At 53.9% G+C, this 20,371-nt stretch overlaps 8 protein-coding genes across 8 annotated transcripts; 4 read left to right on the forward strand and 4 right to left on the reverse strand.

Annotated features, from left to right (window-relative positions):
- The first annotated feature begins 596 nt into the window (after nt 1–596).
- BO82DRAFT_355766 (uncharacterized protein) lies at nt 597–1,726 on the forward strand. The gene is made up of 2 exons (XM_025635540.1): nt 597–718; nt 782–1,726. The coding sequence occupies exons 1-2, from the start codon at nt 703–705 to the stop codon at nt 1,312–1,314; spliced, it is 549 nt and encodes a 182-aa protein (XP_025490389.1). The 5' UTR covers nt 597–702; the 3' UTR covers nt 1,315–1,726.
- A 247-nt stretch (nt 1,727–1,973) lies between these two features.
- On the forward strand, nt 1,974–3,139 carry BO82DRAFT_393320 (Voldacs domain-containing protein). The gene is made up of 2 exons (XM_025638665.1): nt 1,974–2,356; nt 2,412–3,139. The coding sequence occupies exons 1-2, from the start codon at nt 2,049–2,051 to the stop codon at nt 3,109–3,111; spliced, it is 1,008 nt and encodes a 335-aa protein (XP_025490390.1). The 5' UTR covers nt 1,974–2,048; the 3' UTR covers nt 3,112–3,139.
- A 57-nt stretch (nt 3,140–3,196) lies between these two features.
- BO82DRAFT_393321 (uncharacterized protein) lies at nt 3,197–6,444 on the reverse strand. Its single transcript, XM_025638666.1, has one exon. It carries the CDS (start codon nt 6,013–6,015, stop codon nt 3,373–3,375), a length of 2,643 nt encoding a protein of 880 aa, XP_025490391.1. The 5' UTR covers nt 6,016–6,444; the 3' UTR covers nt 3,197–3,372.
- Nucleotides 6,445–7,160: 716 nt separating this feature from the next.
- BO82DRAFT_433585 (putative carbonyl reductase) lies at nt 7,161–8,682 on the forward strand. Its single transcript, XM_025640885.1, has 3 exons — nt 7,161–7,845; nt 7,907–8,290; nt 8,343–8,682. The coding sequence occupies exons 1-3, from the start codon at nt 7,596–7,598 to the stop codon at nt 8,588–8,590; spliced, it is 882 nt and encodes a 293-aa protein (XP_025490392.1). The 5' UTR covers nt 7,161–7,595; the 3' UTR covers nt 8,591–8,682.
- Nucleotides 8,683–11,114: 2,432 nt separating this feature from the next.
- BO82DRAFT_114787 (uncharacterized protein) lies at nt 11,115–11,481 on the reverse strand. Its single transcript, XM_025629832.1, has one exon. It carries the CDS (start codon nt 11,359–11,361, stop codon nt 11,149–11,151), a length of 213 nt encoding a protein of 70 aa, XP_025490393.1. The 5' UTR covers nt 11,362–11,481; the 3' UTR covers nt 11,115–11,148.
- Nucleotides 11,482–11,879: 398 nt separating this feature from the next.
- On the forward strand, nt 11,880–12,971 carry BO82DRAFT_114801 (uncharacterized protein). Its single transcript, XM_025629833.1, has one exon. It carries the CDS (start codon nt 11,966–11,968, stop codon nt 12,830–12,832), a length of 867 nt encoding a protein of 288 aa, XP_025490394.1. The 5' UTR covers nt 11,880–11,965; the 3' UTR covers nt 12,833–12,971.
- Nucleotides 12,972–13,373: 402 nt separating this feature from the next.
- BO82DRAFT_287014 (putative clock controled protein (Ccg-8)) lies at nt 13,374–14,845 on the reverse strand (the record flags this gene model as incomplete). Its single annotated transcript, XM_025631568.1, has 2 exons — nt 13,374–14,551; nt 14,734–14,845. 2 exons carry the CDS (start codon nt 14,843–14,845, stop codon nt 13,374–13,376), a joined length of 1,290 nt encoding a protein of 429 aa, XP_025490395.1.
- Nucleotides 14,846–16,008: 1,163 nt separating this feature from the next.
- On the reverse strand, nt 16,009–20,306 carry BO82DRAFT_418204 (RNA dependent RNA polymerase). Its single transcript, XM_025640059.1, has one exon. The coding sequence runs from the start codon at nt 20,084–20,086 to the stop codon at nt 16,244–16,246; it is 3,843 nt and encodes a 1,280-aa protein (XP_025490396.1). The 5' UTR covers nt 20,087–20,306; the 3' UTR covers nt 16,009–16,243.
- Between the last annotated feature and the right edge of the window lie 65 nt (nt 20,307–20,371).

Here is a 20,371-nt window from a genome sequence, read left to right on the forward strand (position 1 = left end):
GAAGAGTTAAGTGGGCAGTGGGCAGTGGGCAGTGGGCACTAAAATAGAAGATTTTTAAGGATTTAACGATCTTATATCAGATGGGGGGGAGAATTGAAGGCCTGGCCAATGCAGACAGAGACACTGCGCGAGAATAATAGGAGAAAGAGGGTCACTTGGGGGTCACTTGGGGTCACTTGGGGTTTAACTAGACAGAGAAACTGAGACAATGCCACAGTGCCACACGTTGCGAATAACTAACACTTGTAGATAAGCAGAGGGGCTAGGTATACAATTTATTCTAAGGTCAGGGAAGGCAAGGAGGGAAGGCTGTCAGACGAGCTGAAACCGGGTTCTGCGCTCTCGTGTGCTTCTCTGCAAGCTGATGAGCGGCGATGGCTGATGGAGATGATGATAGATAATCACATTAGCAACATTGGCGTTGGCATTACAGAGTAGATTCATTTGGCTGCAATTCGACGTCAGACCCAACAAACGGTATTGACAGGTAAGAATCAGCCGTGGTCGGGGATTACAGCCCCGTGACGGTCCCTGTAACTGTAATTAAGGCGGGGAACTCTCCAGCGCCAATTACCGTCGACTGTAACTATACTTTCCTCAAGCATTCGATTATAACTACAACTCCTACATTGACACATCGATGGAAGTCCCTCCTGCTCACTGACAACACTGACCATACACACAAATCCCAGTATCCGCAGCATGTACGAATCCTACCGTAAGTATCCCATCCCCTCCTCCCTCCCATCCATTCTCTATCAGCATTCTGACCTCAATCCAGGCCCTCATCCCCTCCTAGCCCAAGTCCCCTTGACCGTCTCCCCTTTCATCAACCTCCCCACCACCGTCACCCTCCCCTACACCTACAAATCGGTCCCATCCACCATCCCGCCCTCCGTCACCGTCGACCCCAGTAACCCGGACCTCAGACCCCGCTACGTAGTCTCTTCGAGCGGGGAGCACGCCGCCTCCCCGGAGGAGATCCTCGCCGCGTGCAACGCCCTAGAGCAGCACCTGAACAAGACCCGCCGCGACGCCGAGAAAGCCATCCGCGACTGGGAGGAGTCCATCGTGCAGCGCGACCTGGCGGAGAAGCGACGCGTGGCGCCCGGATGGCTGGACCGGGAGGAGAAGCTCCTGCGGCCGATGAACGCGGCCGCCGGGTCGGGGTCACCCGAGGGAGGAGCAGCGCAGTCGAGCTTGCTGGACAGCCTATCCGCTGCGGATCCGGGAGCGGCTGCTCTGCCATCGATGGTGCCGCGCGATGAGGGAGAGGAGCTGGATAGGGCGTTTGGGGGGTTGAATGTGAAATGAGCGGGGGCAACATCTGCTTGGGCTTGGGCTTGGGCTTGGGCTTGGGCTTGTTAGGCCATGAGCTTATCATGCTCATGTGACAAGGACTCTATCTCCTAGAAGATACGCGCTTCGAATTGGCGCTGTCGGTGTGCCATGGGTGCTGCACGCGCAAGATGGGCCATGCAGAGAGGGCCCCTTGCTGGACCGCGGCACGTCAGACCAGACGACGAAGGCTCGCATCAACACGCCGTCGTGTTTGGAACTGAGGCTCCAAGTAAACAGCCCGAACTATGCTATATGCGGCGCGTCTTGCATGAGCGTGAGACAGAGTGAAAGAATGACTAGGGCCCCTCAGCGTTGGGGACAGTGCAGGATTGTTATAGAAGGCAGTAGACAGAGACAAACAATTCAAGCTACTATCAAGCTACGCATCCCAATCCAGACCATCGAAGTTGCAAAAGCTATCACAGCTATACCAGATTAAACAGCACAGACTGATCACCCGAGCAATAAAGAACCGTAGATCTCTAGACTCCTGCAACAACGCAGCAAAAGTATAGGAGACGACCTCCCGAACCGGAGCTCCCGCGGTCCGCAGCCTAGTTAGTTACGTTACGACGGCAAGCTCCCCGCCGACCCAAACTCCATCCATCACAATTTCTCTTCTCATTATCTGCCCCTCCCCAACCTCACACCCAACTCTCCAAACAACGCCCCTCCCTCACCTCGTTACGAACACCCCCAGAATTAAAATGGAACCCCTAACCACCGCCCCCGACACAACAACCTTCACCCCGCTCGCGGAGCACCAATCCCGCACGCCCAGCTCCTTCCACACGGGGCCAGCCATCCTCTACTACCACCGCCGGGACTGCCACCTCGTGGTCCTCGAGCGCGACCTCCTCGCCAACCCGACCCTGCGCGCCTTGCAAGCCAGCAGCACCACGAATGGCGCCGTCATCAGCACCAGCACCAGCACCAGCACCACCGCTACAAGCGAAGAGGATGCAACCCCCAAGGAACTAACGCTATCCAACATCACCGTCTGGGTTACCTCCGAGTACGGCGCTCCCAAGCCCCTCAATCGGGACAAAAAGGCTAACCAAAGCTTCCAGAAAATTCCTTCTCTACTCCCCCACCACAAACGCAGGGCTCTCAATCCCCTACCCCTCCATCTCGCTGCACGCCATCCAACGCCTGCGTCTCCCAGCTTCCTCCGCAACCGCTGCCAGCCAGGCAGAAGAACAGCAACAGCAACAAGGCCTCTACATGCAGATCGCCACCCCCTCCACCGGGGGATTCTCCGCCGAGGACGACGAGGAAGAATGCACGATTCTGACGCTGGTGCCGCCTTCACAGCCGCAACAAGGGAAGAGTGAAGGGCTCGGTGCGGAGACCGAAACGGAAACGGAAACGGAAACTCCCACGCAGGCGCTGTATGCTGCGGTGTCGGCGTGCTCGAACCTGCATCCGGATCCGGTGGAGCCCGGGGATGAGGATGAGGATGAGGACGAAGACGAAGGACAAGAAGACAGTGCATTGTTGCAGTCCGGGTTGATTGCCATGGGGAATGGGGCGGGCGGGTTGCCGCCCCCGATGGATGGGAGTTCCGGGTGGATCACGGCGGAGAACATGCATGAGTTTTTCGATGAGGAGGGGAATTGGATCGGGGGCGGGCAGGAGCCGACGTTGTCTCTGGGTCCCGGGGCGGGAACGGTAAGGCAGAGGGAGGAGGACGGTGCGGTAGCGCAGCAGGATGGTGATATGAATGGGGAGGCCGAGAGTGAGGAGACCAAGTGGAGGAGAACGGATTAGTTGCACGATGCTTCAGGCCTCTATACAGATAGTTAAGTTATGAATTAATCTCTAAATGATAAGATTACAAGGCCCACTCCCCCGTCTTTGCATTGGCTGTGCTGCTCAGCTCGTATTACATAGTTATTCTACCTACGACTACTACTCGGACAGTGGATATCAACAGAAACGCCCGCACGCTAAGCAAAACCCGGAACCAAACCTCGAAACAAACAACCGAACATGATTTTGAGTCTCCAAGCAATGCATCGATTGGAGCGTCTACTCTTTCAAGAATCCGTCGCCGTCATACAAGCTAGCCGGGGTGGCAGCGCCAATGCCCAGGCCTACGGCCCGTCTCGTCGGAGTCTTGGGTTCTGGTTTGGATCGGTTGTTGCTCGACTTGGTCGGTGATCGATCATCAGGCCCTTGGCTTTTCGTCCTTTCGAGACGCTTTGCAGCAGGCTCGTCGGGGAGTTCGGTTGCTTCCTTGACCAACGATACTGTAGGTTTAGGCGGTGCTTTCAGCTCCAGCGGCCCATCTTCCCAGATAGAGACAATGCCCCCGGTTTGCATAATCGGAGACTTGGGATTACTTCCGGCTGGCGGGGGCCGATGTTGAGGGCGGTGTTGTCGTAGGGATTGAGGTGGCTGCTGTTTTGCGATAGCTGGATGATTCATCCTCGGGGCGCCTGGCGGAGCTTGGCCGGCCGAATCTTGGTTCCGCGGCGATGCTGTCTGTTGAGCATCAGTCTTCGGTCGCTGGCCTGAGTCAGATGGCTTCCGTGCCGGATCTTTGCGCATGTGAGGAGGGCGAGAGGTGGTTCGTAGCGACAATTTTGCATTGTCCTCCAATGGCTGTGAAGGGCGGTAATTGTTGCGCATTTGCCGGCCCGGCTGATTGCGCGGGCCCTTGACGGCCGACCGACGCGGACTGCCTGGGCTTGACATGTTCTCATATGTTGAGGGCGAACTGGTATGGCTGGACATCATCCAAACAGGACTGTTCGCCTCGGGAGACGGCGTATTGAGCAGACTGGTCTCAATCTTCGGAATGGGCAGGGTAGTGACAATCTCCGGCAACGAATTTTCCGCATTGATCATGCTCATCATGCTATCCGTTGAGTCGCCTCGCGTATGCTTTCGCCTCTTTGGTGTGCCTCTGCGGGAGGCTCGACGATCTTCCGAGACATCGATCACGCGCAGGCGATCATGTTGCTGAGATTGTCGAGTACTGTTGCCCGCCGAGGGACTAGATACATTTGGGGGAAGCGACGCATTGGATGCGGACAGGTCGGATACCTGGGAACGGCGAAAGTCGATTTCCTCAACGTCTTCTGGCTCCTCGGCAGTCGGAGAGAATACAGGTCCATTGAAGGTGACGGGGGGATGGATCGAGATCCGGACGCAGTTTTGACGCCGATGGCCCTTTCGTAGACTGTTTCCGCTTCTCATCGCAGATGCCATTGGTGGCTTCACATTACCAGCTAGGGACTGCGCAGAAGTCTCCGGTGTGGCTGAACAAATCAGTCTATTTCTAGAGGCACTCTGTGCGTTGGTGTTCGCGGCATTATGAGGCCCAGCGTAGAAAGGATCGTGGCTTCTTCGTTGTTCGGTGTGCGGCGGGATTCTCTGCATTTGGCTGAAGTGCGGGAGTAAGGCCGCATTGCGACCAGCGGCGTTGAGAATAGGCGTACTACTCAGATCCAGCGGCTTGACGCCCGTAGCCGAATCACGTCGAGAATGTCCCACGGAGACAGACTCACTGCGTCGTGGCGGCGGACTGCTCCGTTCCATCGAGGTAGGGCTGCGGGCCGTCAAGCTGCGACGGGGTGAAGTACGACCTGGCTCAATCCTCTGACCCTCCCAAACAGCAGAGGATGTAGGAGGGAACACAAAAGGCGCTGGTACGACTGAGCTGGGTGTCACAAAGCTACGTCTGTCAAATTCCAGTCTTCCAACATCATTGGCATCGAACGGCGTAAAAGTAGGGCAAGGCGGCAGTGCTGGCGAAGTGAAGTCGCTCTCGATATTGGTTGATGTCCTTCGGCTCTCGTCGAGTATGGAGCTGTCGGCTGTCTCCAGACTCAACGAGGAGAAACAAACAGAGTCGTTCTTTGACAAGCGGAAGCGATTAGGCGGATAGGCACATGGTGGGGGAGGTACAGGCTGCTCTGGCATTGTCCCAGCCGTTTGAGCGGTGATGCTTCCGCCCCGGACTCGGGCAAAGGGGGGGTTGATCCCTTCTGGGTTATCCTCCAAGACCGGATACAGGCTTCCAGAACGTTCCCGCGAGTGCATCAAGGGCCATGCTCCGGAGATTGGGCGCATAGTGATCTCAGCTCGCGGGTATTCCTCTTCTCTCTCGGGGGTGTGCCTCGGTGTCGTCTCTGTGGGCAATTCAACCGCGCCATCAACGGCGGAGCTCGACAGACGCTCGTTCATACAGGAGACCACCGGCGATGATGAATAGCGCTTTTCGGATCTTTCTGTCAGCGGTGAGAGAGAGCTGAGGCGTGGCGGCCCAAGGAAGCCCTTCGACACTCGCGCAGAACGCGTAGACAAAGAACGGGACATCGGCCGACGCAAGTCGCGGCCCTTTTCATTTAGAGGGGATGATGACTCCGAGTCTCCTGGAGATGTAGGCAGACTTTCCCGAGATGATAGCACTCCCCATTCAGATGGCTTTCCATACGGAAGTTGGCCATATTGTCTCAGCGCTGTGCCTTCTTCGCGGGAGAGTTCAGTCAACGTCTCAGCCTGGTAGTGCTGCAAGCCAAATTGACCGTGTTTGGCGTTTGCCACCGCCAGCGACAAGCGGTCATGGCGTACTCTGACCCAGATGACTGTCCCCACGACTGCCGCGACGATGAAAAGAACCGAACAGCTGACGGCTATCGCGATCACGGTGGTCAGTGGCGGCATGGCTGTTTCCTTCCTGCGATTTCCTGACTAAACCCGACCGACGCTGGTTTTCTGAGCGTTCAAGGCGCGTTCACCCATCAAAAGACCGAAGCTGGTGTTATTGATCCAACTCTTCTCGTATCGATGACTTTGGATCCAGTCAGGGCCGAGGATGATGCTGGGAGGACGTTGAGCAGCGTTAAGCACCCGGCAAGACAAGGGACTGCAGGCCACGAACACGCCAACACAGGACGGAGGAACAAACAGGGAACATGTTTGGATAAGGAGGGGACAGAATTGGGAGGCAGGAAGGATTCGTTTATTATGGTCACCCCGATGAGGCAGAAGAATGTGTAGAGCATAACAGTCGGGAGCGTGAGGAATGTAGCAACGGTTGGTCTTTGTCCGTCCCAGGCAAACATGCGGGCTCGACAGAGCAAGTTATTCGTAGAGCGCATTTCAGCTATCTATTGTTTATTGAGTATTCCAATTGCTGCGTGAGTGAGGATGCATTGGGGAAATGGCAACTGCCGCAGTTCCGGGTACCTTGCTGCTGCGAGTTAGTTGCACGATGGTTGCGGCGTAAGTGCTGCAGGGATATTCAATCAGGTAGCTTAGTTGCATGTAACATGATATTATAAGTCAGTCCTTCTTCTGTTTGGCTTTTGTACGAAGATTTGATGATGCAGTTGGCATGAGCCCGGTAGGAGGAATACATCCTCGTTGCGGATCGACTGCGGGGAAAGTCATGGTTCGACTAGCTATGTGAGCTTCCCATTGCGATGTGAGACATGGGGAGATAAGGGAAATGACACTCTGTTCTGGTCTGGTCTGGTCTGGTCTGAGTGAGTGAGTGAGTGATAAATAGTTACAGGAATGAGCGGTAGTTCACTTAGTCCAGAGCATCCACAGTTGTGGATGTTGTTGTTCGCGGCGGTTGACTTGACTTTCCTGATTTGGAAATCGGGCCGCCGTGACTGTCGGGAATCGGAGGGTGGACGCGGAGAAACCTTTCTTCCCCGCTCCCCGCCAACGACTAACATCCATTATGGATCCTGGATGGAGCATCAATTGATGCACTTTCGAACTCACACATGCGCAATTGTATGATTCTCCCATAAGGCCACGGGTAAACTCCGGTGGGCTCTGACACTAATATCCAATAGAATGAATATGAAGTCCGCCGGAGCCGGTCATCAACTACCTTCCGGCGGATTTTATCTATTGAGCACAGTACGGTGCATAGTAACTTAGCTGTGAATCTGTTGTATACATGCCCCCCCCCCACTTTAGGTTGACGGTGAGGTGAATCTCCCACACTAACCAAACGATGTCCCAGTCCGCCATACCCGTCACTATGGGGACTGTGTGTCTCCTCTGTCTAGCTTCGTTCAACTTGCGGCTGGTTGTGCTAATGGTGCAGATGTATCTAAGCTACGGTCCCAGCATATAAATCGCCGTCCCGTCCGCCATGGCTGCACCCCAGCTTTTATTCTCCCCATCCTCGTGCTCTTCTCTCATTATTCTTCCATACCTTCATCTGTATTTCTCTCTCCTATATCTCTTTAGACCTCTTTCTTTGCACTCAAGAGTTACCCAGAATGGCAGCCAACCCCGTCCAGAATGGACTCTTCGTCCACCAGAACACCACCCCTCCCGCACACCCCAGCCTGATGCAGATGTTCTCCCTCAAGGGTAAAACCGCCATCGTCACAGGTGCTACGGCCGGCATTGGTTTCGCCGTGGCCACCGGCTTAGCCGAGGCTGGAGCCAACGTCGCCATCTGGTGGAACACCAACGACAAGGCCCCGGAGAGCGCGGCGAAGATTGCTGAAAAATATGGAGTCCAGAGTGAGCTCTCCCCCATTTCAGAGACAGTCAGTCCATACGTAACAAGCTAACATTCCACCAGCCAAGGCGTACAAAGTTGAAATCAACGACCCCCAAGCCGTACAAGAAGCGGTCGACCAGGTGGTGAAGGACTTTAACGGCCGACTGGACGTCTTCATCGCCAACGCCGGGGTCGCCTGGGTGAAGGGTCCGATGGTCGATGCTCCATTGGAGCACTACGAGCACGTGGTGGGCGCCGACCTGACTGGCACCTTCTACTGTGCCCGGGCGGCCGCCAGCCACTGGCGCCGACAGAAGGAACAGGGCACGGATCTGTTCGGCAACCCGCTGGAGAATTTCTCGTATGGGAGCTTTGTGGCCACCGCCTCGATGAGCGGGCATATTGTCAACATCCCGCAGATGCAGGCGGCGTACAACGCTGCCAAAGCGGGGGTCATTCATCTCTGTAGGTGCTCTTCAACATATCTTTCGGCACGTAGATACTGACCAGCCTACAGGCAAGTCTTTAGCTGTGGAATGGGTCAGGTTCGCTCGGGCTAACAGCGTTTCCCCCGGCTACATCGTGACGGAGCTGTCCAACTTCGTCGCGGACGAGACCAAGAAGATCTGGCGGGACAAGATTCCCATGGGCCGGGAGGGTCTGCCAGAGGAGTTGAAGGGCGCCTACCTGTATTTGGCCTCGGATGCGTCCAGCTACACGACGGGGGCTGATCTTGTGGTGGACGGGGGGTACTGTGCTCCGTAGGCTTTTTACTAACATATATACCTTTTTACATTGCCATGCTTATAGGTTTGGATGTGAATAACAACCTGGCAAAGAGTTATTAGACAATCCACAACAGACAAATCAACCATCCTTTTTCACAAAAACTCATCTCCAAGGTATCGTAAGAACCATCTCACCGCTCAAAAGCGCCTCTGCCCCTCCGGCCACCACGGAGTACTCATCACACCATCCCGCCACGAACCCATGCATCAGTGGCTTGCATCCCGCATGGGGAAAAAAAGTTTCCAGGCCGCACAACCCCTTTCCTCCTAGATAAGTACCCCCCAAAACGCGACTCATCAGATCTGATCCACCTCGTTCACACCGCTTGATCTTCTGGCGGGCCTCTTCCTGCCTCGAGTCCACCTTCCCTTCAACTGATTAATTATTGTGCCGCACAGTCCATTCCCCGGAACAAAATCTCCACGATTCAGAGTCATTCCTTCTCCCAAACCAATCCCACATAATACCGCACCACGCCCTCCACCAACCGCTCAAACCATGCCCCAAGGACCCCACCCGGGGCGTCGCTATCACTATCGCCATCGCCCCGCTGCTGCTGCCCTAATCCCACCTCCACCTCCAGGTCCCGCAAGGTAGGCGGAATCGTCCGCCGCTCGAAGACATCGACGTAGAGGAGGGCGGTCTGCGGATCGAAGTATTTGCTCAGCGGGGTGGTGGTGGTGGTGGTAGGGAGATCGTCTGCTCTGCCAGGCGTGGGGTGTTCTGGGAGGGGTAGGTTGGGTGATAGTGGTGATGATGGGCTGGAGAGTGTGTTAGTTCTTGACCAAGCAGTGAAAATGACTCCGATAGGGCGGGAGGGATCTAGTAACGAAAGCCTGGAATCGGGCGCAGACCCCTGAGAGGGATGCAGGGCAGTAGGCATACCCATCCTCCACTGTGGTGAGACGAGCGTAATCATTGCGTCCGCTGTGTCGGGCTTGGATACGACGACAGTAGGTGCGGATGGGGCCTTGGAGGCGGTAGAGGCAGAAGAGGCAGGAGAGGATGAGGCTGATGGTTGGGAGGAGGGGGAAGGATGAGGTTGGTGATGATGCTGGGGAGGGGGGCATTGTTTTTTTCGTGGATGGTAGGTTGTGGTTGGGTTGTTTGAGGGGATATGGTAGGTGTTGATGGTAACATAGTTGCTTTTCCGAGGAGGGATATATCATCGTGTACGGCAGTTCTACACTACTCTCACGTATCTTGTGGAAACACCAGGTAGCAGTTGAATGCGAGGGCCTTGACCAAGGGGATCGATCAATAGGGCTGAAAGAGAACAATGGCTTTGCGCGCTGTTTTGGTAGTGGAGCACCTAGGTGTAGTGGGTGTTATGGTTTCAGCCCCAGTCTCAATTGTCCAAGATAGTAGTCACTTACTCTAAGCATTGACAAAAGTCATCTTAATGAAGAGCCTGAGGAAGGTAATGATCACAACTGAGGAGATACCCTGGGGATCAAAATTGACCGGAAGAGCTTGACAAAATATCAATTCACTGGGCCCTGGAAGTAGCTACCCAGCCGGCTATTACAGTAGTCCACCAGAATACATTTACTTCCCCTCTACCTAGTAAGTTGGACTGTACAACATACACACTAGCAATACACATCTCATCCCGGCAAGAAATTATCAAGTATACAGGATGCTAAGTACAGTGCTGTACATAAACCCCATTTTCTACCTCAATAGTCAGCGACCCCTCCCTCGCACGTGCAATCCACCAACCTGTCCAAATCATCGATCAAGATCTTATCTTCAAAGCCCCAAGAAACTCCACCACTCCAACTGAGCTGAGCCCTACAGTCAGATACGCTCAAATCTAAGCAGCTACCTCTCCGCTCCGCTCAGCTCAGCCTAGCTTACCCATCCACCCCCAGCTAACTAACCCCTAGCAAACCACCAGACCACCAGATAAAATAGTCAACATTCCTCAACCCAGTGACCCCGTCACATCCCCATTAATGAAGTCACATGCCCCCCTACTGCAGTCCCCCGACCCCAGCGTGACTTTCCCCCGGATCCAGCCGACAGCATCCAGCTCCCGGTTCCAACTAACAAATTGACAATCAAGGAAACCCCCAATGACGATATCCTCGCAGCTGAGAATGGAGGATGACATGACTTTTTCCGATTCGACTGACACCAACACCAACAGTAGCAAGTGTAAGACTACTCAACCTGGCTATGGTTATGATGATGATGATGTTGCTGAGCATAGTTGACCGTTAGTAGTCAAAGATAATAATAGCTTATAGCTTGCTTGCTCGCTCCTGTTCTTTAGTTTTCTGCTTCCCTGTTTTCAAGTTTCATTTATATCTTGTCCTTCTATTTTCTTTGTTAGAGTATACAAAACTATACCGACTACACGAACACCAGATCAAGAATCAACTTACTATCCTATTCACATTCACAGCACATCTAAATCTACAAGCACAAAGAAAGAACCCCTCCCTCCCCCCAAGAGCCTAAACATCCACTATTCAGCCCATCAAAGAAACAAACTAGAACAATATACCACCCCCAAATGAAACGCGCCCTCAACAAAGAATCCCCAACAACACAAATAAACCTTTCTTGTTCAATACACCAATACCAACACTAACCAAACACCACGAACCACCGGAAAAAGGAGCCAACTCGGAGTCAGTCAGCCAGCCCCCATCCAAAAAAAAATACTCAGGATTTGAGAAGTTGGCTTGAAGGAGAAAGACAGAAAGAACTCCGACTCGGACTCCAACTCGGTTTTCCATACACGACACTACACTACACCACACACACTACTTACTACCTAGGGCAAGGATTTTCTGCAACTTAAATGCGTATACATATACACCACTATCGACAGTTTAGAGTATTGGATTCGGGGAGCGCGGTGATTGTTTCAATTATACTTCAAGCTATGCTTATGATAGAGCATATGCCCTTTAATTGTCTAAACAACCACAACCACAACCACAACCACAACCACAACCACAACCAATCCACCAAAGATGCTCCCGCCGACACCATCACCATCGCCTCCACCGGCGGCAAGCATGTTTGGCGCGACGGCTATTCCCACAACATCAGCACCAGCACCAACACCAACATCAACACCAACATCGACATCAACGATAGACGAAGAAATGGTACACTCCCTCTCTTCCTCCTTCCCCCAATTCTCCAATTCTTTCTTTCGCTAACACCACCCAGGCAACCGCGCTCCACGAAGCCCTAACCTGCACCGGCTGCACCACCATCCTCCGCCTCCCCAAATCCACCTTCCACGCCGACACAGCCTCCGGCCGGTACGATCCAGCCCGCACCGTGCCGTTCGAGTCATCGCAAGCGGATCCCGATCTTGCGCCGCACGAGATGCCTCCCGCCACTTGTTCAGAAAACGACGATGAGATGGACCTGGAAGCCGATGATGCCGGGCATCCTGGTCGGCATGCCCGCTGCCTGACCCCGGAAATCCGGGCGGAGCAGCAGCATCGGTACATCAGCTACGCGGAGCTCACCCCGCCGTCCACACCACCCTCCTCGAGTTCCGCACAGGGGCATCTGTATGAAGCGCTAGTGGCACGATATCTCCTGGAGGGGGGGGATACCGCCTCAGACGACGGAAGTGACAACGAGGATGTCGCTTTCGCGAAGTACCGCGCGGACTACCATATCCATGTGCACTACATGCTGCGGCGGGGGATATTGAGTATCTGTCGGGATGGGAAGGATGTCTATGAATTGAAGGGGTGGAAGGGGCGGTTGCATGCGGTAGATTCGGGTTTGGTAGACTTGGAAGAGCTCGAGTCTGGCATGATGGATTGGCGCTATGGGATCATCAAGGAAAAGGATGGCGGCGGGACGGCGGGGGAAGGATATTACTCCTCCAACCCCTACCAGTCTTACTACCCAGCTCCAAGCCCAATGGCGGCCTTGCCTCGGACCCAGAAACTGGGCGGCTGGCCCGACGATGCAAACCAGCTCATGGCGTCGCAGGTGGCGCTATGGAGAAAACGGGGGCTGAGTCGGCAGAGACGTGTCGAGGACGTCCGCATCAGGTGGGCTTTCATCATGGAGGAACGGAGAAGGCAGCGACTGGCCGCTCTGGCGCAGGCACATCAACACAAAGCAACGAGCAGTGTCACGGTGAGGCTGTATTGTTCGCAGGCCGGCGGGGATCGGAACCTCATACGGGAGATCGAGATGGATGGGAGGTCGTTCGGAGAGCTCATCACATGATCTCGATGGGTGAGTGTCACGGTCTCAAAGGGAAGAGAAAGGGAAAACTTTTTCTGCTTTCATACAACGGTATTGAGGATTATCGAGCATCGCTAGCCACGCACACGAACCTCTTCCTTGGTCAAAACAAGAACACGAATAGTGAGCGAAGGCGATAATCCGACAGACCGACAAGAACCCAAACGAATGTAAGTAGGTCGGTCTCTGTTTGCGAACAGCGCAAGAATGCAGGTGCAATGAGCAAGTCAAATCATTGAGGGGAAAACGCCATACTTCATTCATTCCGGAAAGGAAATCGCTATCATGGAAGGAAGGTCAGTCGCAGCGAAAATGACAGCCGGCACATGCAAGAAGGTCGACCATGACAAAAGGAACATGCAAACAAGGAAGGTGATGGTCCGCTCGTCAGCAGACAATGACTGTTTCAAGGCGTCAATTTGAATCTGCAGGCTTACTGCCTCATATAGCACTGTCAATTGCAGGCTCGCCCAGGTTTCCACTGGGTACAACCTGAATCGACCTTGATCAATAGGTGAGCCTTTCAAACCTTTTCCATGCCTGACATAGGCACATCGTGAGGCGAAGACTCATGAATAGGTCGCTTGATATCAGCCGGATAGGTCTCCTTCTGCTCTTCCGGCTGCTGCTTGACCTCCGCGGCATTCTTTCTCTCGGGGCGCTTTCGTCCCAGTCTTTGGCACCAGTGCTCTGCGCTGACAAGAGTGTCATTGACCACGCCACTAACCTGGGCCATCATGTCAAGCCCTTCCTGAGCGAGAACCAAGATCCGGTGAGCGCTGACCGTCGTGTCGGATGCAGCCGCCGCTGAATCAGGGGGGGGGTTGGAAGTCGAAGCGATCTGGAACCGATGGGGAAGGGAGGTGAGATGACGCCGGACGAGGTTGCGGGCATTCTCCGGCAACGCTCCGCCAGCGTACTTGGAGACGATATCCACGACCCTCTTCAAGGTGGACAGAACATCCTCCCTGACAGCCTGTATCCGCTGTGTCAAGAGATTTGCCTGTGAAGACCCACCCTGCTCACCCTGGGCGGACTGGCCCGAGTTATCCCACTCCTTCAGCGCGCCCTGCAGCGCCAGGATAGCCTTGCCCAACCGACCGTTCGCCCACCGCAGCCACGTTAAACAGTACTGCAGGCTACGCAGCGACTCCTCACTCATCGCCACCCCCAATCCAGACGTCGAGATCATCAACCGGCTCTGCCAAGTCGGATTCTGTCTCGAGGGGCTGTCCCGGCCAATCTCATCATAGCTGGGGGATTTCTGATCATCGTAAGGCGGAGGACCCTCCATACCACCTTCCATGCTACCATCCACGGAGCCTTTTTCGACGTCCACGTCCGCGCCCGCCGATTGCTGTGGCACTTCTTCGCGGCCGTTCACTTTGCGGCGCTTCGACCGCCCGGAGTTGGCTGACGACGACGCCCGACGCTGCAACGCCCACCGCAGTCCGCTCTCTACCCCGGTCTTTCGACCAACCGTCCCGACGGACTTGGCAACCGGCGACCCGATATTCCGCTCGATGAACTCAGCCCCGGACTTGAAGCGGGGGGAGTATGACTTGGAGTTCGCATAGGCCGAAACAGACCCGTTAATGGCCGAGGAGATGAGGGGGTGAGTTGACGTCAGAAGGGAGAGGAGGGGTTCCGGCTGGGCTTTTGGTTCGGATGCCTGCGAGGTTCGAGGCGATTGACCGTATTCTAGATTGCCAATACACACACCCATTATCAAAACTTATTCCACAGGATAGCATAGAAGTAGGGACGGGTGGTGCGAGAAAAACACAGCAAGCAGACACGGGAGGGTGGTATGTCCTTATAATTGAGAAGAAGAAGAAGAAGAAGAAGAAGAGGAGGAGGAGGAGGAGGAGTGGGGTGTATACCGGTACGCAGGCCCTCCAAGGCTTGGGCAGCTTCGATGTCATCCATGGACAGGACACTGGTGGCTCGACGCGAGCGATCCTCGGCCGCGGTAGTGTGGTCGACATCCATCATAGACGACGGGGTAGGGACATGGTGATGGAAAGAAGGATAAGGGGCGGGAGTAGGCGCCGTGTAAGAGGCAGTCGAGGTGGCAGAGACTATTAAAGGAGAAGGATGGGCTGACGTCGTGGTGGTGGTCGGCGTCGTGGCGTCTCGAACAGCAGAAATGGACGCCTTCGGACCAGGACCAGAGATGCCGTCGGGTGGACGGTGGTCCATGGCTGTCCTCCGACAACCAGAACGGGTAAATGAGTCGAGATGGCGTGGAAAGTAAGAGCCGGAGGATCGGTTAGACTTAGGCGCGTTTTGAGACTATCTGATTCTTCGGAGAGAGAGGGGAGGGGCGAGAGAGGGGGAGAGGTGAGCAAGCGGAGAGCGGCGGATAATGAGAAAGGCAGTTGAGAGAGGTTGGAGATCCCGAGCGAAGCTTGATTGAGCGTGAGAGTGAGCAGTTGATTGATCGATTGCCTGCTTGGTTGGTGGAAGGATGGAAGGATGGATGAATTGCAGCAAGAGTCGAGGGACTTTCACGTGCAAAGCAAGAGAAAAACGTAGGCGCGGCGGGCCAAAGAAGAGCCGAGACTGACTGGGCGTGGGTTCGGCAGTCACTTCTCTCACTTGCTTACTCTCTCCTTCTCTCTCTCTCTCTCTCCCTTCTAACCTGGTCTATTAATTCTTACTCTGGCTCTTATATTATTATACCACTCTACACGGCACTACGACATCAAAATGACCCTACCATGCCTTATGGTGGGATGTTAAGGTGTCGAGGATCGTATCCCATTTGCCTCAGGCCAAAGACTTGCTGGATTGGTTATGAAGTTGCTGGGTCTCTCCACGCCCCCCTTCACATGCTGACCCGAGTCACAAGTATTGCCAGGCGAGCAGTCTCAGGTCAATCCTGGTCGTTGTTTCGCCCGGGAGGAACAGCCGATAATTAGTCGAGAGTCAATGAGCGCGAGCGAGAGTGAGAGTCGATGAGCGAAAGCAGCAGCTCGTGGAAGCTTCCGATTTAGTCAGATTGTACGACTTGACATGTGATTTCATCCGCCTCCCAGTAATGCACCGTCCCACCGCCTGCCTGGTCTGAATCAAGTCCACTTCCACTTCCACATGATTCATGATCCTTCACGACTCAGCCAACCAAACCCCATGACCAACTGGTCAGCCCAAGGCAAACAGGAAGTCTCGTAGATCGTTGTTGCTGTTCATAGTTCAAACTAGTTGACCCAATGCCCGATCCTATATCCATTTCTTGGGGATAATTAGAGAACTCTTAAGTTATCCAAGAATCCAAAATTTCAGTCAAGGGAGGAATATGCATGCAGCACGATACCCAAGAATGTACCCCACAGAGGCATGAATTGAATTCCAGCCATTTAACCATGCTATCCGAAGGTGAAACCTGGCTCATTCCACCGACATCCCATCGTCCGGATCGTAGTATCCGCCCGCTGCTGTTGACGGCAGCCCGAAGTGCATCGCCTCGATGGCTTCGTGCCCTTCGTACTCGTCCTCGTCCGGCCCGGTGTCCTCTACATCCATCGGGTCCCGAGACGTCAGCTGCCCGATCACCTTCTGGTTGACACGATAACAGGCAAGGATCTCATTCGTTACGCTCCGCGCCGGGAGGGTGCTTGCTTTCATCTGACAGAGAACCTCACCAAAGGCGTGCATGACGAAGCCGGAATGGGGCCACCGCTTATACGTGCTGGAAGCTAGAAACCGAAGCCATTCGCCCGGACAGTGCTCCCATACCTGAATTAAAGGATGATCACCTGGCGGAGGCTCAATGGCTTGAGCTTCTTCAGCAGCCTCTAGAGCACGGACGAAGAAGGACTCTTGGCTCCTCTGCACGTGCTCGTTCCACTGCTCGTACGATGCCTTGAGCTTCTGGGCCACACCTTGCAGTGCTGTTTTTAGCTCCATATCCTGTGCGGCTTGCTGTTCGGCATGAGACCATACTCCTAGCAGGTCTTCATCCGGGTTCTTGAAGGACTCCTTCTCAGGGAAGGCCTTCTCCAATTGTGCCAGAACCTTGTCGCGCTCTTTGCGAGCCACCTCAAAGCGAAGAAAGTCGATAATATTGGTCTTCTTGTATCTCCGTTCAGGATTCTTGTAGGCGGGCAAATCACGAGTCCGAGGACTGATCCTCTTCCGATATCGCCGCCAGGCTTGCTCAGACAGATGCACACCTCCCTTGCGGCCGTCCACCAGATGACTTAGGAGACAAGCAAGCTCCGTGGCGTTGCGCGAATTGATCGGTTCGTCATAAGCGATCTTTTCATACTCTACAGTGCAGCGCCCTAAATTCGATAGAATTAAATTAAACGTGAACGCGCTTTGGAGGAACTCGTCCATGGATTGAATATTCCTCATGGGCACGGAATGTTCCGTGAGACCAAAGTGCTCTAGAGGATATTCGACTTCTGGGAGGTCCGAATTATAAAAGTTGCGCACGATGTTCTGATCCCAGCAGATCCAGGGCGCATCGCCATCGTAGTCGCCGCCTGATAGCATATGCGCTAGCGGTACAATGCCCACACTGGGAAAAACAATGACATCCTTGAAGTGGCGAAGTTCTGGCTTCCACACAGCCTTCCGGCGCTGAATGTCAGAGGGAAGGTGGGCTGGAAGTCGGCCGACAAGGACTTCGATGCCGTCTAGTAAAGTATCTTCAAATTGACCTTCGCCATCGCGCCAATTGGTGGAGAATCCAAAGTGCACCTCATCTTCTTTAAGAATCCCATAAGGATCTGCGATGCAGAAGGCGTAAGTCGAAAGAGGGACCTCTATATGTAACTCGTCCACATATCGAGTGAGCAGGTCTCTGAGACATTTCCCCAGTCGCTTGCGAAGCGGATAGAAGCTTCGAGGTCCAAACCCTGCTTCAGTAAGCCGTATTATCGACTCTGCATCATTCGCAGTCCATTGCTCCAGGCGTTTGACTTTGTGTGACATCAGCCCGGAGCCGTCCTCCGCTGAAGGCCGGACTTTCTGGATAAGACTGCGACAAAGGACAGCACTATCGGATTGGAGTACCTGTACAAACTCCTTATACACCGCTTGAATGCCTTGTCGGGTGAGGTCGCCGATATATTCCCTCACGTGTCCGCCATGCTCGAGGATTGCCAAGAGTTGAATATTCAAATCGACCGGATGCAACGGCTTGGACCATTTCACAACCTCGAAGGTCAACTGCTCGTTGTCAACAGGCTCTTGCCAGGTTTGGGGATGCGGATGGATTTTCAGCTGCGAATCGGAGATTTGGATCCACATGTCGTCATTACACTCAGTTGACAACTGTGATTGATGTCGATCAACCATCCACAACCCTTTGGCTCCCGCAAATCGACCCTGAAAGGCACTAGGGGTTATTCCTGCAATCCCCAGCATATCGCAGATGCGGCTGGCCATCTTTCTTGACATCAGGGCGCACCCATCATTCATCGGACGGCCCGGGAGGTCCGGCAGCGACAGAATCTGCGATGGTCCCAGCACCACTGTTGCATAAGTTTTAGAAAGACCTAACGATAACCTCTGGAAGAGCTTGCAGTTAGACTGTTCAAGATTGGCTTTTGAAGGCATGTGCCATTCAATAAGTTCTTCTAAGCCCATCGGCGTGCGGTTCGTACTGTCCTGATTTGGGAGAGGTAGGGACGAGGGTACTCTCACTCTGCGGTCAAAATCAATGCCGTCAACAGCAAAGAATTCCACTCGAAACTTCGGTTCTGACTTAACCTTCCGTTTTGATTTCACTTCCTCTACAAAGAACGGCCGCCATTCCCTACCTAAGCACCGATGCACCCGTTGCGTTAGCCATAGAGCTAAGCTTTCTCGCAGGACAGCCGGCTTTTCGGGTATCCGTAGATGAGCCGGCGGCCGCGCCGGGGCAGGCATCGTCAGACTGAGGAAGCGATCCGATCCAAAGCGTCGGTGAAAGCGGCAGGTTCGTTCTGTCTTCAGAGAATTCAATTTCAACTTCAAAATACCGCGTTCAGAAGCAGTGCACCACTCCATGCCCCCCGTAAAGACGACCACCTCGGAATGCTTATCTGTTTTGAAATCACCTGTAGCGGCTTCCCAGGCCTTGCGAGTTGGCTTCTCTGGAAGTGGCTTTCCGTTTCGCTGGCTAAGAGCCGCTATCCATCCCCAACAATCGTCCAGAGTTTTGAATGAGATGGTATCGCCAACGAGTATGCGGCTTAAAGGCACATTCCACGCTCTACCTATCCTTTCCAGCTCATATCGATAGCGAAGTGGAATCGACTTTGGGAGAGTCTGTTCATATGAGAACGGTCCGTCTTTTAGAAGTTCTACAATGATTTGTCCATCATCGCTGTAACGAGACCCATGAATTGGGCCTGAAACTCGACTCTTCTGTTCGAACGTCGTTCTCATCTCCTGACTGAGCATATGCCCTACCACTGAGTCTTCGTACAGTGATTCATCCTCCGGCATGGGTTCGGTGGCATCAGTGGTTGCCGAAAGAAAGGAGGTGTTATATGGGACTTTGTGGGAAGCGAAAAGGTCAGAGGACGAGGCAGTAGTTGTTGCGAAGCTGACATTCACGCCGGTCTGGGCAGCAGGTACAGCGTCGTATCGCCGGTACTTTTCAGGTGCGGTCAGTTTCTCTACGAACTTGGAAGGCCTTGCCGTGTCAGATCCGCGAGGGCTTTGGAAAAGGTTGGCAGGAACAGCCGCGATCGTTGACTGCTGATGGCTACCTTGATTAGAGGATTCGACAACATGGAGAGGATCGCTTGTCTCCAAAGGGGAAACTGATCTTGCAGGCCCTTTGACCGGAGAGCTCGGCGCAGTGTGGAACTCGTCCTCATCAGTAGAAAGTCGTCTCTTCAATGACTTGGGCGTTAGATCGTCAGGCTCCGCCGAAAGTCGCTCCAACAATCGGTTGGTCGGAAATGAGCCTTTGGCCATTAGGTAGAGCTCATCGTCAATCAATCGCAACAGGTATCCCAGTCGCTCCTCCCTTTCATGACTCGAAAGCAAGCGAGATGGATGGAGTGAACGAGACGAAACCCATTCTTGAAAATCTTCGAGGACCCGATAGAAGGGACCTTTGAAGTAGAGTCGCTTGAGACCGCCATAACATCTCCATGCCGGTGTCTTGTTGTCACCGCCAGGGGAGTAGATGCGGGGATTGGGGATTTCCAGCGAGAATCGTTCGTTGATCTCGTCTATGAGTTGAGTCAATTCTTGCCCGCTTCGGCTTGGAGTGATAGGGAAGCCCATGTTTCGTCAGAGCCAGAGAATGAATGAGATTGACAGGCCAGACTGCATGCGTACAATCTAATCGAACGACCTCGGAGCTGTCAGTTGTGAGAGTACACCGATTGGGAAATTTGTTTCTCCATAATTCGCGGATAACTAGTGTATAAGTGAACTGTTTTGCTGCAATTCCCGTTTGCTTACCCAATTGGGGTGCCGCCGCTTTTATGAGGTACTGATCCATCTATATCCGCGAATGAGTCACCCGATTGGTGGATAGTGGAAAGTGAGCGTAAGCTGTCAGTAAGC

Source organism: Aspergillus uvarum (assembly GCF_003184745.1).
Source record: "Aspergillus uvarum CBS 121591 unplaced genomic scaffold BO82scaffold_39, whole genome shotgun sequence".
In the NCBI taxonomy this organism is placed as follows: domain Eukaryota; kingdom Fungi; phylum Ascomycota; class Eurotiomycetes; order Eurotiales; family Aspergillaceae; genus Aspergillus; species Aspergillus uvarum.